General features: G+C 38.3%; 1 protein-coding gene across 10 annotated transcripts in view; it reads left to right on the forward strand.

Annotated features, from left to right (window-relative positions):
- WDSUB1 (WD repeat, sterile alpha motif and U-box domain containing 1) overlaps positions 1-15,335 on the forward strand; it is a 76,282-nt gene that overhangs the window by 10,495 nt on the left and 50,452 nt on the right. For 9 of the 10 annotated variants that reach the window (XR_010944433.1, XM_067741830.1, XM_067741824.1 and 6 more), the window contains one exon: positions 3,173-3,266. The exons of the other annotated variant lie outside the window; for it this stretch is intronic. Coding sequence is in view for 8 of the 9 variants with exons in the window: in XM_067741830.1 (XP_067597931.1) it covers positions 3,173-3,266 (94 nt within the window). In the remaining variant the exon portion in view is untranslated. The remainder of the gene's footprint in view (positions 1-3,172; positions 3,267-15,335) is intronic. 10 annotated transcript variants of the gene reach the window in all.

Genomic DNA, 15,335 nt, shown 5'->3' on the forward strand with positions numbered 1-15,335 from the left:
AATCCCATCAATAATATTTTCAATTTCCCAATGCTTATCTTTTTTGTTTCTTTTTCCTAGTGTCCTCCATTTAATGCAAGATCCTCTCTAAACTCTCAGGATACCGATTAGAGGCTTTTTGTTTTGGCTTTAAGTTCCCTTCTGTTTCCTAATGAACTTTGTTTGGGCCCTTTTTTGTTTACCCTGATCTTTCTCTTTCATATGATGACCTTCTTCAAATGCCTGATGATCCTTAGTATTCCATTTACTTTCAAGAATTAAACAACAAGAAGAAGTTTAAAAGCTCTGGGCACATGGTGGTTGTTTGTATTTGCTGGCTTCTCTTTAGGATAAGAAGGTGGACTGTTGGCCCTTATTGCGGAAGGGTTGGAGATTTAGAGAATGTGGGTGTCTGTGTTGCCCTGGAGCTGCCCTCGAGCTCCCCAGGCAGTCATTGTTTTCCTTCATCCTGGGGAGAAGCATCTAGCTTTCATGCAGCATACTATGGGTGGGGTCAGGGAGGGATGGGAGGTAGATATTGTTTTATAAACAGACTTAAAGTTAATTCTTCTGTTTTCAGGTCTGTATCTCTGACTTGCTTTTTCCTTGGCTTTTAATAGTTGTCTTTTGGGGTTTTCTGTTAATAGTCCTAAGTCTTTTGGGGTTTTCTAGGGAAGACTAGCTTACTTCTTTGCTGTAGCCCCCTCATTTTACACCCCAAGCTGTTCTCTATATATAATCTCGTCAATTAATTTGCATCTGCTTTTCCAAAATTGGTTTCAGTTTCTCATTTCCTGATGCCCCCCTTCCCCTTCTCTTCATTGATGTGAATTTATATCTTTATTAATTCCTTCATTATCATTTTAATGGGAACTCTGAAATTATATGGTCAGTTGGCCATCTTGCTTCAGATGCCCAAAAATATTCTTATTTTATTATTTGTTACCTAATAAGCTTTAGCTAAATCATGAGTTATATTTCATTGTTTATAAAATTATTGCCAGAGATAAACAAAGTTGAACACTAGTTAAAGCGGTAAGGAAGGATTTTAATATACTATTGCAATAGATTTTAATCAGTAATATACTATTGCAAGTGTCCAGCATGAACTGAGCTTAACTTCAGTTTATGCAGAGGTGACTGTGTATTTTAAAGGGAGAATGAGGGAATAAAGCAGGGGTAAATGGGGGCTCCGTAGCATCCAGGAAGTGGAAAAATTACAAAAAGCAAGAAGTGAGGAATTTGTCCATGTGAAACGCATGTGAGTTTGTAACTGGCACTTATGGAAGCTAGGCTCCTCCCCTCTCACAGAGCCGGGGAGACAGGAGCTCTATCTCCAGGTGTTGGCTGGAATAAACGTAAATTCTTTTGGCAGCCCTGAGTTTTCCCAGGCAGGCACTTTATAAGGGGGGTACGGTCATCCTAGGGATGCAACCTTGAACTCTTAGAAACTGTGTTAAAGTCTTTGTAGGCCAAGGTCAAGGCCTAGTCCAGGAGGCATCTCAGTAGAGCCTGGGTAGAGTTCGGTCAGGGAGAGAATCTTTGTCATTATGCTAGTGTATAGAGAAGGGTCTGCTATTACAAAGTAATAAATACATTTTTTTTTGAGGAAATTTAGTTACTTTATTGTCTGTTAGGTTACATTCAGTAATTTTTTAATGTATTCGGTGACATGCTGGTAAAGATAAGAGTTCTATTACTTCTCTGGTCTATCCTACCTCTTCCTTCTGTTTTCAAGGTGAAATTCTTATAAGAAACCATAAATATAGTCATGTATGTGGATGTTCTAAATACAACATATCTTTAATAATTCGAAAGCAAAGCTTTTCATACGTTGTCTGGAAAATGTGTTTTTACACTGGCTCTTTAAAAAACATATATAACAGTATATAAACATGTGCAGTTAAAGCCTTTCAATAAAGCGTTTAGCATTATTTGCACCTTTTGGCGGACCTCTCACTGCTGTGGCCTCTCCCGCTGCGGAGCACAGGCTCCGGACGCGCAGGCTCAGTGGCCATGGCTCACGGGTCCAGCCGCTCCGCGGCATGTGGGATCTTCCCGGACCGGGGCACGAAACCGTGTCCCCTGCATCGGCAGGCGGACTCTCAACCACTGCGCCACCAGGGAAGCCCCTGCACCTAATTTTAATGCTTATTTGTAGAGAGGAATAGATAGACAAATGGATCTTATACTTGAGAATGTAATAGATTCTTAGGATCCTGTTGCAGGTTTATTAAATCTTCATTTAGTTTGCATCTTAACATTTTTGCTTTGTTTGATTGATTGTGCCTACTTATTGATCTGTATATGCCTAAGTATTGATCAGTGCCTTGAATGCCTATATCTGCTGTCCCATATAAAAACATATTTTTTCTATTTTGGATAGAAATAAAATACTTAATAATAAAGGGAAATAAATATATATTTTTTATTTGTTGAAACTTTTACCTGCTCTAATGACCTTTTTGTTTAGTTAAATGCTTTATATCTTAAGAGCCATTAACACTTCGAAAAAGTTCTTATTAGGTGCGAGAAAATTACAGATTTCACTTATTTCCTTGTCTTGCCAGGCCAACTTCTTAGTGATTGTTTTTATATGTTGTCACTAAAATACATTGAATTCCCTCAGCTTACCTTTAAAAGAGTTATGATATTCCTTTTCAGTAATTATAGAAAGCATAAAAAGAATTTTAGTGTTACCATACTTGTAGGAGTTTTATAGGATATATTGGAATTATAAGATGTTACATTACTATTATTTTTAATTTATGGAATCAGAAAATATTTTCTTAATATCAGATATTTAAAACTACAGGTATTTGATTCTTTTAGGCGTTTGGGCAGTTGGTGTGTGGTGTGTGTGTATTTTTTAAGATAACAAGATTGAAGTATAGTTTAAAATTTCAATTAGTTGAAAATTTTATATATTTAATAGTTTAGAATTTTTTAATTTAAAAATAATTTGATGATTATAACCCCCCATCTAGCCTTTGCTAACCCCACCATTTTCTTTACCCATTGCTGAACTTTTGAAACCACTTACTCACTTGATTTGCATGACAATTTTTTTTTCATTTTTGTGTCTTTTAGGCACTCAAAGATTTTATTGAACAAATAAATGAAATAGTTTTTACTTAAAAATAAATTCTAAGCACAGTCAGCTTGCTAATTTTTCTCACCTTGTTGTTTGCAGGTTTTGAATTAAAATATAAAAGTATACTGAGTGGGCACTGTGCTCCTGTTCTGACTTGTGCTTTTTCTCACGATGGGCAGATGTTAGTTTCAGGGTAAGTTACTTAGTTTAATTTCCTTAAACCATTTTGGTATGAAATAGAGTAGACTTACAGAAAAGTACATAAAACATAAGAGAATAGGTTGATAAATCATTGTGATGCAAACTTGTAACCGCTGCTCAGGTCAGGAAATAGACCATTGCTGGTTTTCCTCTAGAAGTCCTCCCCTTCCAAGTGCCCCTTTCTGGTGACAGTACCTCAGGTCATATGCAACATTGCTTTTTCCTTTTAAATTGATTTAAAAGAAATCATACATTATGAATTATTTTGTGTCTGGCTTCCTTTACTCAACATTACGTTTGTTTTCCTAGTGGTTGAACAAATCTGATGTATATAATATGTGATAGGAATCCAGTTTCATTTCTTTCCACATGGATATCCAGTTGTCTCAGTACTGTAAGGTGAAAAGATAATCTTTTCTTCACCATTTTCATATGCCACCTTGTCAGAAATCACTGATCATATATGTGTGGGTCTTCTCAGCCTGTTACTCTGTTCTGTTTTTCTGTTTATCCTTGCTCTGATATCTTTCTGAGCCTTTATAACTTGGCTGTTCCTGGCTTTTGACACTTCCATGTAGATTTTAGAGTTAGCTTGTCAGATTGTCTCCAGTTCCTCCCTCTACCCACACAAACCTGTTTAGATTTTGACTGGGATTGTATTGAGTCTGATAAATTTGGGGAGAATTGACATCTTTATGATGTTGAGTCTCCAACCCATGAATATGGTGTATGTTTCCATTTATTTGTCTTTTGATTTCTCTCAATATAATGTCTCTCAATAGAATACAGTTTATTTGTCATCCTTGTGGAGGTCCTCCTCATCTTTTATTAGATTTATTCTAGGCACTTAATTATTTTGTTGCTATTATAAAAGATGTGGCTAATATAGGGAAATATATATGGAAAGACTGGATTTATCTGTTAAGATTCTAATTTTGGATTTTTTATGTATAAAATCATATCATATGTTAATTATGGCTTTTGTCTCTTCCTTTCTAATCCTTATACCTTTGGTATCTCCTGTGCCTTACTGAACTGGCTAACTGGCTACCAGGATAATGGAAATAGTGAAAATAGCCAACCTTGTCTGACCTAACTGCAAAGGGAACGCTTTCATTTTTAAGTGTGATCACTGTAGATTTTGGGAGATAAGCTTTATTAACTCTTCTGTTCCTTCTATATAGTTTGTAAGAATTTTTTTCATGAATAGGTGTTATAGTTTATCAAATGATTTTTCATGCATCTTTTGAAATGAGCATATGCTTTTTCTTTTTTATTCTATAACTGTCATAAATTATACTGATTTTTATAAATCTGCTTTACACATGTTAACTGATCTTTTGTTGGAATAAATACAACTTAGGCCATATTATTTTTGTGTATTGCTACAGAGAAGTCAGTTTTATTATGACTGTTGCTTTTTTTGGATATAATTTATATTTTTTTCACTGGCTTCTCACACATTTTGAGTTTTCTGCACATTTACTTTGATGTATCTAGTATTGGGTTTCTTATTATTTGGTTTGCTTGGAATTTACTGAACTTCTTAAAGATGTAGAATGAAATTTCATCAGTTTGGGGGGAAATTCTCATTTATTATCTCTTCCAATATTGCCTCTGTCCTTTTCTTTCTCTAATTCGGGGATTCCAATTAAATGCACATAATACCTTCTTACTGTAAACTTTATGACTTATTCTCTCTTTTGTATTTTATTTTGAAATTTTGAATTTTATTTATTTTCTTATACAGCAGGTTCTTATTATCTATTTTATACATATTAGTGTATACATGTCAATCCCAATCTCCCAATTCATCCCACCACCACCCGCCCTCTACCACTTTCCCCCCTTGGTGTTCATACGTTTGTTGTCTACATCTGTGTCTCAATTTCTGCCCTGCAAACCAGTTCATCTGTACCATTTTTCTAGGTTCCACATATATGCGTTAATATACTATATTTGTTTTTCTCTTTCTGACTTACTTCACCCTGTATGACTGTCTCCAGAGCCATCCACATCTCTACAAATAACCCAGTTTCATTCCTTTTTATGGCCGAGTAATATTCCATTGTATATATGTACTACCTTTTCTTTAATTCGTCTGTTGATGGGCATTTAAGTTGCTTCCATGACCTGGCTATTGTAAATAGTGCTGCAGTGAACATTGGGGTGCATGTGTCTTTTTGAATTATGGTTTTCTCTGGGTATATGCCCAGTAGTGGGATTGTTGGGTCATATAGTAGTTCTATTTTTAGTTTTTTAAGGAACCTCCATACTCTTCTCCGCAGTGGCTGTTATCAATTTACATTCCCACCAACAGTGCAAGAGGGTTCCCTTTTCTCCACACCCTTTTAAGCATTTGGTGTTCGTAGATTTTCTGATGATGCCCATTCTAACTGGTGTGAGGTGATAACCTCATTGTAGTTTTGATTTACATTTCTCTAATAATTAGTGATTCTTTTTGTTTTTTAATTGGAGTATAATTGCTTTACAATATTCTGTTAGTTTCTGCTATACAGTGAAGTGAGTCAGCTATATGTATACATATATCTCTTCCCTCTTGGACCTCCCCCTCCCCACCCCCTATCCCATCTACCTAGGTCATCACAAAGCACCAAGCTGAGCTCCCTGTGCTATACAGCAGGTTCCCACTAGCTATCTGTTTAACACCTGGTAGTGTATTTATGTCAAACCTAATCTCCCAGTTCATCCAACCCTCCTGTTCCCCCTCTGCGTCCACATGTCCGTTTCTGTACCTACATCTCTATTGCTGCCCTACAAATAGGTTCATCTGTACCATTTTTCTAGATTCCACATATATGCGTTAATATACGATATTTGTTTTTCTCTTTCTGGCTTACTTCACTCTGTATGACAGTCTCTAGATCCATCCACATCTCTACAAATGACCAATTTCGTTCCTTTGTATGGCTGAATAATATTCCATTGTATACATGTACCACATCTTCTTTACCCATTCATCTGTCTTTGGACATTTAGGTTGTTTTTGTGTCCTGGCTGTTGTAAATAGTGCTGCAGTGAACATTGGGGTACATGTGTCCTTTTGAATTATGGTTTTCTCAGGGTATATGCCCAGTAGTGGGATTGCTGGGTCATATGGTAGTTCTGTTTTTAGTTTTTTAAGGAACCTCCATACTGTTTTCCACAGTGGCTGTATCAATTTACATTCCCCTGCAACAGTGCAAGAGGGTTCCCTTTTCTCCACACCCTCTTTAGCATTTCTTGTTTGTAGACTTTTTGATGATGGCCATTCTGACTGGTGTAAGGTGATACCTCATTGTAGTTTTGATTTGCATTTCTCTAATAATTAGTGATGTTGAGCAGCTTTTCATGTGCTTCTTGGCCATCTGTATGTCTTCTTTGGAGAAATGTCTATTTAGGTCTTCTGCCCATTTTTGGATTGGGTTGTTTGTTTTTTTTTGATATTGAGCTGCATGAGCTGTTCATATATTTTACAGATTAATCCTTTGTCCATTGATTAATTTACAAATATTTTCTCCCATTCTGAGGGTTGTCTTTTCATCTCGTTTGTCGTTTCCTTTGCTTTGCAGAGGCTTTTAAGTTTCATTAGGTCCCATTCATTTATTTTTGTTTTTATTTCCATTACTCTAGGAGGTGGGTCAAAAAAGATCTTGCTGTGATTTATGTCAAAGAGTGTTCTTCCTATGTTTTCCTCTAAGAGTTTTATAGTGTCTGGTCTTACATTTAGGTCTCGAATCCATTTTGAGTTTATTTTTGTGAATGGTGTTAGGGAGTGTTCTAATTTCATTCTTTTACATGTAGCTGTCCAGTTTTACCAGCACCACTTGTTGAAGAGACTGTCTTTTCTCCGTTATTTTTCCTTGCCTCCTTTGTCATAGATTAGTTGACCATATGTGCATGGGTTTATCTCTGGGCTTTCTATCCTGTTCCATTGATCTATATTTCTGTTTTTGTGCCAGTACCATAGTCTTCATTACTGTAACTTTGTAGTATAGTCTGAAGTCAGGGAGTCTGATTCCTCCAGCTCCGTTTTTTTTCCTCAAGACTGCTTTGGCTATTCGGGGTCTTTTGTGTCTCCATACAAATTTTAAGATTTTTTGTTCTAGTTCTGTAAAAAAATGCCATTGGTAATTTGATAGGGATTGCGTTGCATCTGTAGATTGCTTTGTGTAGTATAGTCATTTTCACAATATTGGTTCTTCCAATCCAAGAACATGGTATATCTCTCCATTTGTTGGTAACACCTTTAATTTCTTTCATCGGTGGCTTACAGTTCTCTGCATACAGTTCTTTTGTCTCCCTTGGTCGGTTTATTCCTAGGTATTTTATTCTTTTTGTTGCAGTGGTAAATGGGAGTGTTTCCTTAATTTCTCTTTCAAATTTTTCATCATTAGTGTATAGGAATGCAAGAGATTTCTGTGCATTAATTTTGTATCCTGCAACTTTACCAAATTCATTGATTAGCTCTAGTAGTTTTCTGGTGGCATCTTTAGGACTCTGTATATGTAGTATCATGTCATCTGCAATCAGTGACAGTTTTACTTCTTCTTTTCCAATTTGTATTCCTTTTATTTCTTTTTCTTCTCTGATCTCTGTGGCTAGGACTTCCAAAACTATGTTGAATAATAGTGGTGAGAGTGGATATCCTTGTCTTGTTCCTGATCTTAGAGGAAATGCTTTCAGTTTTTCACCATTGAGAATGATGTTTGCTGTGGGTTTGTCATATATGGCTTTTATTATATTGAAGTAAGTTCCCTCTATGCCCACTTTCTGGAGAGTTTTTATCATAAATGGGTATTGAATTTTGTCAAAAGCTTTTTCTGCATCTATGGAGATGATCATATGGTTTTTATTCTTCAATTTGTTAATATGGTGTATCACATTGATTGATTTGCTTATACTGAGGAATCCTTGCATTCCTGGGATAAACCCCACTTGATCATGGTGTATGATCATTTTAATGTGCTGTTGGATTCTGTTTGCTAGTATTTTGTTGAAGATTTTTGCATCTATATTCATCAGTGATACTGGTCTGTAATTTTCTGTTTTTGTAGTATTTTTGTCTGGTTTTGGTATCAGGGTGATGGTGGCCTCTCATTCTCATGGTAGAATGAGTTTGGGAGTGTTCCTCCCTCTGCTATATTTTGGAGGAGTTTGAGAAGGATATGTGTTAGCTCTTCTCTAAATGTTTGATAGAATTCACCTGTGAAGCCATCTACTACTGGGCTTTTGTTTGTTGGAAGATTTTTAATCACAGTTTCAATTTCAGTGCTTGTGATGGGTCTGTTTATATTTTCAGTTTCTTCCTGGCTCAGTCTGGGAAGGTTGTGCTTTCCTAAGAATTTGTCCATTTCTTCCAGGTTGTCCATTTCATTGTCGCATAGTTGCTTGTAGTAATCTATTAATCTGTCATGATCCTTGGTATTTCTGCAGTGTCAGTTGTTACTTCCCCTTTTTCATTTCTAATTCTGTTGATTTGAGTCCTCTCCCTTTTTTTCTTGATGCGTCTGGCTAATGGTTTATCAGTTTTGTTTATCTTCTCAAAGAACCAGCTTCTAGTTTTATTGATCTTTGCTAGTGTTTCCTTCATTTCTTTCTGATCTGATCTTTGTGATTTCTTTCCTTCTGCTAAATTTTGGGGTTTTTTTGTTCTTCTTTCTCTAATTGCTTTAGGTGTAAGGTTAGGGTGTTTATTTGAGATGTTTCTTATTTCTTGATGTAGGATTGTATTGCTATAAACTTCCCTGTTAGAACTGCCCTTGCTGCATCCCATAGGTTTTGGGTTGTCGTGTTTTCATTGTCATTTGTTGCTAGGTATTTTTTTGATTTCCTCTTTGATTTCTTTAGTGACTTCTTGGTTATTTAGTAGTGTATTGTTTAGCCTCCATATGTTTGTAATTTTTACAGCTTTTCCCCTGTAGTTGCTATCTAGTCTCATAGAGTTGTGGTAGGAAAAGATACTTTATACAATTTCAATTTCTTAAATTTACCAAGGCTTGATTTGTGACCCAAGATATGATCTGTCCTGAGAATGTTCCATGAGCACTTGAGAAGAAAGTGTATTGTGTTGTTTTTGGATGGAATGTCCTGTAAATATCAATTATGTCCATCTTGTTTAATGTGTCATTTAAAGCTTGTGTTTCCTTATTTATTTTCATTTTGGTTGATGTGTCCACTGTTGAAAGTGGGGTGTTAAAGTCCCCTACTATGATTGTGTTACTGTCGATTTCCCCTTCTATGGCTGTTAGCATTTGCCTTATGTATTGAGGTGTTCCTCTGTTGGGTGCATAAATTTTTACAATTATTATATCTTCTTCTTGCATTGATCTCTTGATCATCATGTAGTGTCCTTCTTTGTCTCTTGCAGTAGTCTTTCTTTTAAAGTCTGTTTTGTCTGATATGGGAATTGCTACTCCAGCTTTCTTTTAATTTCCATTTCTATTTTCATGGACTATCTTTTCCATCCCCTCACTTTCAGTCTCTGTGTGTCCCTAGGTCTGAAGTGGGTCACTTGTAGACAGCATACGTACAGGTCTTGTTTTTGTATCCGTTCAACCAGTCTGTGTCTTTTGGTTGGAGCATTTAATCCATTTACATTTAAGGTAATTATCAGTATGTATGTCCTTATTACCATTTTCTTAATTGTTTTGGGTTTGTTATTGTAGGTCTTTTCCTTCTCTTGTGTTTCCTGCCTAGAGAAGTTCCTTTAGCATTTGTTGTAAAGCTGGTTTGTAGTGCTCAATTCTCATAGCTTTTGCTTGTCTGTAAAGGTTTTAATTTCCCCATCAAGTATGAATGAGATCCTTGCTGGGCAATCTTGGTTGAAGGTTTTTCCGTTTCATCACTAAATATGTCCTGCCGCTCTGTTTTGGCTTGCAGAGTGTCTGCTGAAATATCAGCTGTTAACCTTATGGGGAGTCCCTTTTATGTTATTTGTTGCTTTTCCCTTGCTGCTTTTAATATTTTTTCTTTGTATTTAATTTTTGATAGTTTGATTAATATGTGTCTCGGTGTGTTTCTCCTTGGGTTTATTCTGTATGGGACTCTCTGTGCTTCCTGGACTTGATCGACTACTTCCTTTCCCATGTTAGGAAAGTTTTCAAGTATAATGTCTTCAGATATTTTCTCAGACCTTTCTTATTGTCTTCTTCTTCTGGGACCCCTGTAATTCGAATGTTGGTGCATTTAATGTTGTCCCAGAGGTCTCTCAGACTGTCCTCAGTTCTTTTCATTCCTTTTTCTTTATTCTGCTCCCTGGCAGTTATTTCCACCATTTTATCTTCCAGCTCACTTATTCGTTCTTCTGCCTCAGTTATTCTGTTATTGATTCCTTCTAGAGTATGTTTAATTTCAGTAATTGTGTTGCTCATCACTGTTTGTTTGCTCTTTAGTTCTTCTAGATCCTGTTAAATGTTTCTTGTATTTTCTCCATTCTGTTTCTGAGATTTTCGATCATCTTTACTGTCATTACTCTTAATTCTTTTTCAGGTAGGTTCCCTATTTTGTCTTCATTTATTTGGTGGTGTAGGTTTTTACCTTGCTCCTTTGTCTGTAACATATTTTTTTCTAGTTTCTTTTTTTTTTTTTTTGATGGATGGTGCTATATTCCTGTCTTACTGGTTGTTTGGCCTGAGACGTCCAGCATTGGAGGTTGCAGACAGTTGGATAGAGCTGGGTCTTGGTGCTGAGATGAGGACTTCTGGGAGGCCTCACTCTGATTGATATTCCCTGGGGTCTGAGGTTCTCTGTTAGTCCATCAGTTTGGACTCGGAACTCCCAGCACAGGAGCTTGGGCCTGACCTCCGGCCTGGGAACCAAAATCCCACAAGCTTCATGGCATGGTTAAAAAAAAAAAAAGTGAGGGGAAGAAAGAAAAAAAGAAGAAAGGAGCAGTAAAATATCAAAGAATAATAAAATAAAATTAGAAAGATGAAAAATGTATTAGGAAAATTAAAACTATAATTGAAACAACTGCAGCAAGGTAAAATAAAACCACAAAAGAAAAAAGTGTGTGTGGGAGAACAAGCCAAAAGGAGAGAGCAATAACAAAGTGTAAAGAATAAAGTAGAATTAGAAAAATAAAAGGTTTATTAGGAAAAATAAAAATGTAGAAGAATCAACAACAGTGAATCCACAAGGTAAAACAGAACTCCAATCTAAAAAAGGCAAAAAGAAAGAAAAAACCTTGACTGTGGGGGTGGAGTTTTGGCAGTGGTGGAACTTAGGCAGGGGTGGGGTTTAGGGTGGGGTGAGACCTAGGCAGGTGGGGGTGTGACGTTTGAGCCTGGGGCGGGGCCTGGGGGGGACGGGGTAGGGGGGGACATTCAAGTGTGGGGTGGGGCCTCTACTTAGGCCCTGCCCGGAATGGGAGAGGCATCAAGACCTGAGGGGGCCCTCTGGAGTGTGGAGTTCTGGAGTTTGCAGGTAGGGCCCTGAGTGAGGCTGTGTGGGTGGGGTGTAGGCCCAGCTCATTGGAGGGGGTCTCCGAGTGTAGAGGTGGGGCCCTGGGTGGGGGTGTAGGGGCGGGGCTTGGGCTCTGCACAGCAGGAGGGAGGCTCCGAGGGCAGAGGATTAGGCCTGGGAGCCCAACAGGCTTCCCCATGCCTGAGTGGACAGGGAAAGCACTGGCCCCTTTCCCTTCTGTTCCTTTACGCCCTGCCGTACCGTCTCCCCCAGTGTCTCCCCCGTCGCTGCTGGACCCCTAACCGTGGGTGGGTCCTGCTGGGTGTAGGAACTCCTCCCCTCCCCCAGCTGCCCCTCAGGGGTCCCGGAGGTCCGGCCTTTACTTTTGCTCCCCCTTCCCTCCCTCCCATTCCCTCAAGACCCGTGCAGCTGGAGGGAGCCTAGGTGGGCAGAGGATCAGGCCCTGGATCTCAACAGGTTCCTGGGGGTCCGAGTGGGCAGGGGAAACCTGGCCACGCCCCCTTTTGATTCTCTGCCCTCCCAGTGGTTCCCCAAGTTCCCTCTTCAGGCGTGGGATCCCTTCCCCTCCCCCAGCCACCCCTCAGCAGCGCCAGTCCTGTCCCACATCCACTTCTCCCCCTTCACTCCCCCCACGCCCCACGTCCTACCTGGTAGTTGGCTGTTCCTCCCGTCCCCTTAGGTGTCCGTGGCCCCCCACCGGTGCCTGGTAGGTGCCCTAGTTGTGAGGAGATGGGAATTCCGTGTCCTCCTAGTACGCCATCTTGACTCCACCCCCCTCATTGCTTTTTAGTCTTAGGATTCTTTGACACTCTTAAAAGTTATTGAGGACTCCAAAGAGCTTTTGCTTATAAGGGTTCCATATATTGCTATTTATAGGAAATAAAACTAAGAAGACTAAAATATTTTAAGTTTGTTCAAACAATAATAAACTCGTATATTAACATAACATTTTTCTTTAGGAGAAATAAAACCAGAAATAGTGAGAAACGTGGCATTGTTTTACATTTATGAAAATCTCTTCAGTATCTGGGTTAGCAGAAGATACATAGATTCTCATATCTGCTTCACACACTTCATTAGCTCTCAGGGCTATGATGGCATCACATGTCATACAGCAAAATGTGTAGGAACTTTTTCTCTACATCTTTCTCCACATCTCTCCTCTAATAAGTTTCCTCTAGCCCCTTAGCCGAATTTGTGTTTTGTTTCACCCTTACTTCTCTTGATCCAACCAGATAAAGTTAACATTATATGAATTAGCTGCTATTCAAACAGGAAGAGTCAATCTTTGTAATTCAAATAGAGGTTGCCTTTTTCCATAAATTCTCAGTTCTAGTAGTTATGATTCTTTGGAAACCAGTTTAAGAATGGCTATCATTGTTAGAGTTTTAAGAGTTCAAAAATAACACCTTTTTTTCTTCTTCTTGAGTTGAAAACCAGTAAGAGAAATACTGGACAGATAACTACTAGATAGCAGGACTGTAGATCTGCAGCTGACTTGTTCACCCGCTCTTGGGTGGCATGGACCACTGCAGACTTCCCCTGAAAGGGCAGATCAGAAAAAAGAAAATCCAGAAGGGGCTGAACCACATGGCCCAGCATCTTCCCCAGACTTTCCAGTCATCTGTCATTCCTTTCCTGCTAAGCAAGAGAGGGAGAAAAGAGGCCAGGGATCTTATTCCAGAAAGAACTGGAAGTAATTGTCCCCCCTCTTCTCAACAAGATGCTTGTTTATGTTTTATCTTTTATAAATGTGGACAACAGAGTTTTACTGTCATGAATTAGTAATGGCTCAACAGCCACCCTCTCTCACTCAGTAATGACTAGCATAAGAAGGCTTAAGGTCACCTTTCCAAAACTCAGATCATCATTTATTTCCCCGTACTCTCTACAACATTGTTAACAGAACTATTGAACAAGTCAGTTCTTTAGACAGAGTCCATGTTGCAGTTTGGTTATCATGAGGGTTATTAGATATTACACGGCTTGAAAAAATAGATGTCTTGTAAAAACTCTAGTGAAATTTGAATAGTCATGCGATCTGTTTTGTAAGTTTTTAGGATAAAACTGTCAGGGTGTGTGCCCATTATGAATCAAGTTTAATTATAATACATTCATGGGGGATGATGTTCTAGGAAGTGTAAAATCCAGAAACACAGGTTACTGAGTTTTAATCCCAGCCCTGCCATGCACTAGCTATGCAACCTCAAACAAGTTCTAGTTCCATATCTTCTCTCGGCTTCATTTTTCTGAATTATAAAATGGGGAAAGTCAGAACACTTTCCTCATAAGAGTGTTATGAAGCTTAAATAAGAAAATGCAGGCAAAGCATTTATTAGGTTTGGGGCACAATAATTGCTCAGTATAGGTTCATTAAATATTATGTATATTACAAGAATATTATTTTTATGTATTATTTTTGTAATCCAGAACATTAGGCAATTATATAACGTATAACATATTATTTTACTCCCTCATTTTCTGATTTCTGCTTTTTCTGGGTTAAGTTTTTAGCCATTTATCTATACTGAGGGGCATTATAAAACAGCTGTTTGAAACGTACCATCTTCATTCAGGAAGAGTTGTTGGGGACTATGTTTCATAGAATCACCTCTGTAAAGACTTCGGGGAAAATAGTTCCTACAGGTCTCAGTCTAAAGAATTGATGTCCCTTTCCCATACATTGGGTTTGTGTTTCTATCTTAAATTGTATGACAGAGCGTGTTTCCTTTTTTAAATTGCTATTGAAGAAGCTCGGCAACAAACCTGCAGCCCTCTGTTAACGAAGTGGACTCTATGTTGTGACATATATTTTAAATATTAATCTTAATCTTCACCTCTTTCCCCCACCTCATCTTTATGTTCTCTTCGTCCCCAGTTTCTTCACATAATTTTTATCTTCTTTTTTCTACATCTTTGTAAGAGACTACACATACTTTCCGAATGAGAAGAAACATATATATTTAAAATAAAAATGTGTGAGTGTAAAATAAATCTTTAAACCTTAGGAACATACTTGACCTAATGAAATAGTTGTGGGTAATTTCATTTGATTAGTTTTTTGGTCATTGTATAAAACTGGTTTGAATTAAAATGCTTTAGGTGATTTGTGACATGGGTGGCTGTACGACGTCACTACAGTGTCACTCATCTCCCTTGAGCTTGTGATTATATGCTCTTCCATATCAAGCACATAACTGTATGTGTTGTTGCTCTTGCCTAGCAGCTGTGCAGATAAAATTGGCGTGTTTCTCTTGTATTCTTTTTTTTTTAACAAATTTATTTATTTATTTATTTTTGGCTGTGTTGGGTCTTCGTTGCTGTGTGTAGGCTTTCTCTAGTTGTGGTGAGTGAGGGCTACTCTTCATTGCGGTGCGCGGGCTTCTCATTGTCATGGCTTCTCTTGTTGCGGAGCACGGGCTCTAGGTGCGCAGGCTTCAGTAGTTGTGGCACGTGGGCTCAGTAGTTGTGGCTTGCGGGCTCTAGAGCGCAGGCTCAGTAGTTGTGGCGCACGGGCTTAGTTGCTCCGCGGCATGTGGGATCTTCCCGGACCAGGGCTTGAACCCGTGTCCCTTGCATTGGCCGGCAGATTCTTAACCACTGCGCCACCAGGGAAGCCCTCTCTTGTATTCTT

Source organism: Pseudorca crassidens, chromosome 6, assembly GCF_039906515.1.
Source record: "Pseudorca crassidens isolate mPseCra1 chromosome 6, mPseCra1.hap1, whole genome shotgun sequence".
In the NCBI taxonomy this organism is placed as follows: Eukaryota; Metazoa; Chordata; class Mammalia; order Artiodactyla; family Delphinidae; genus Pseudorca; species Pseudorca crassidens.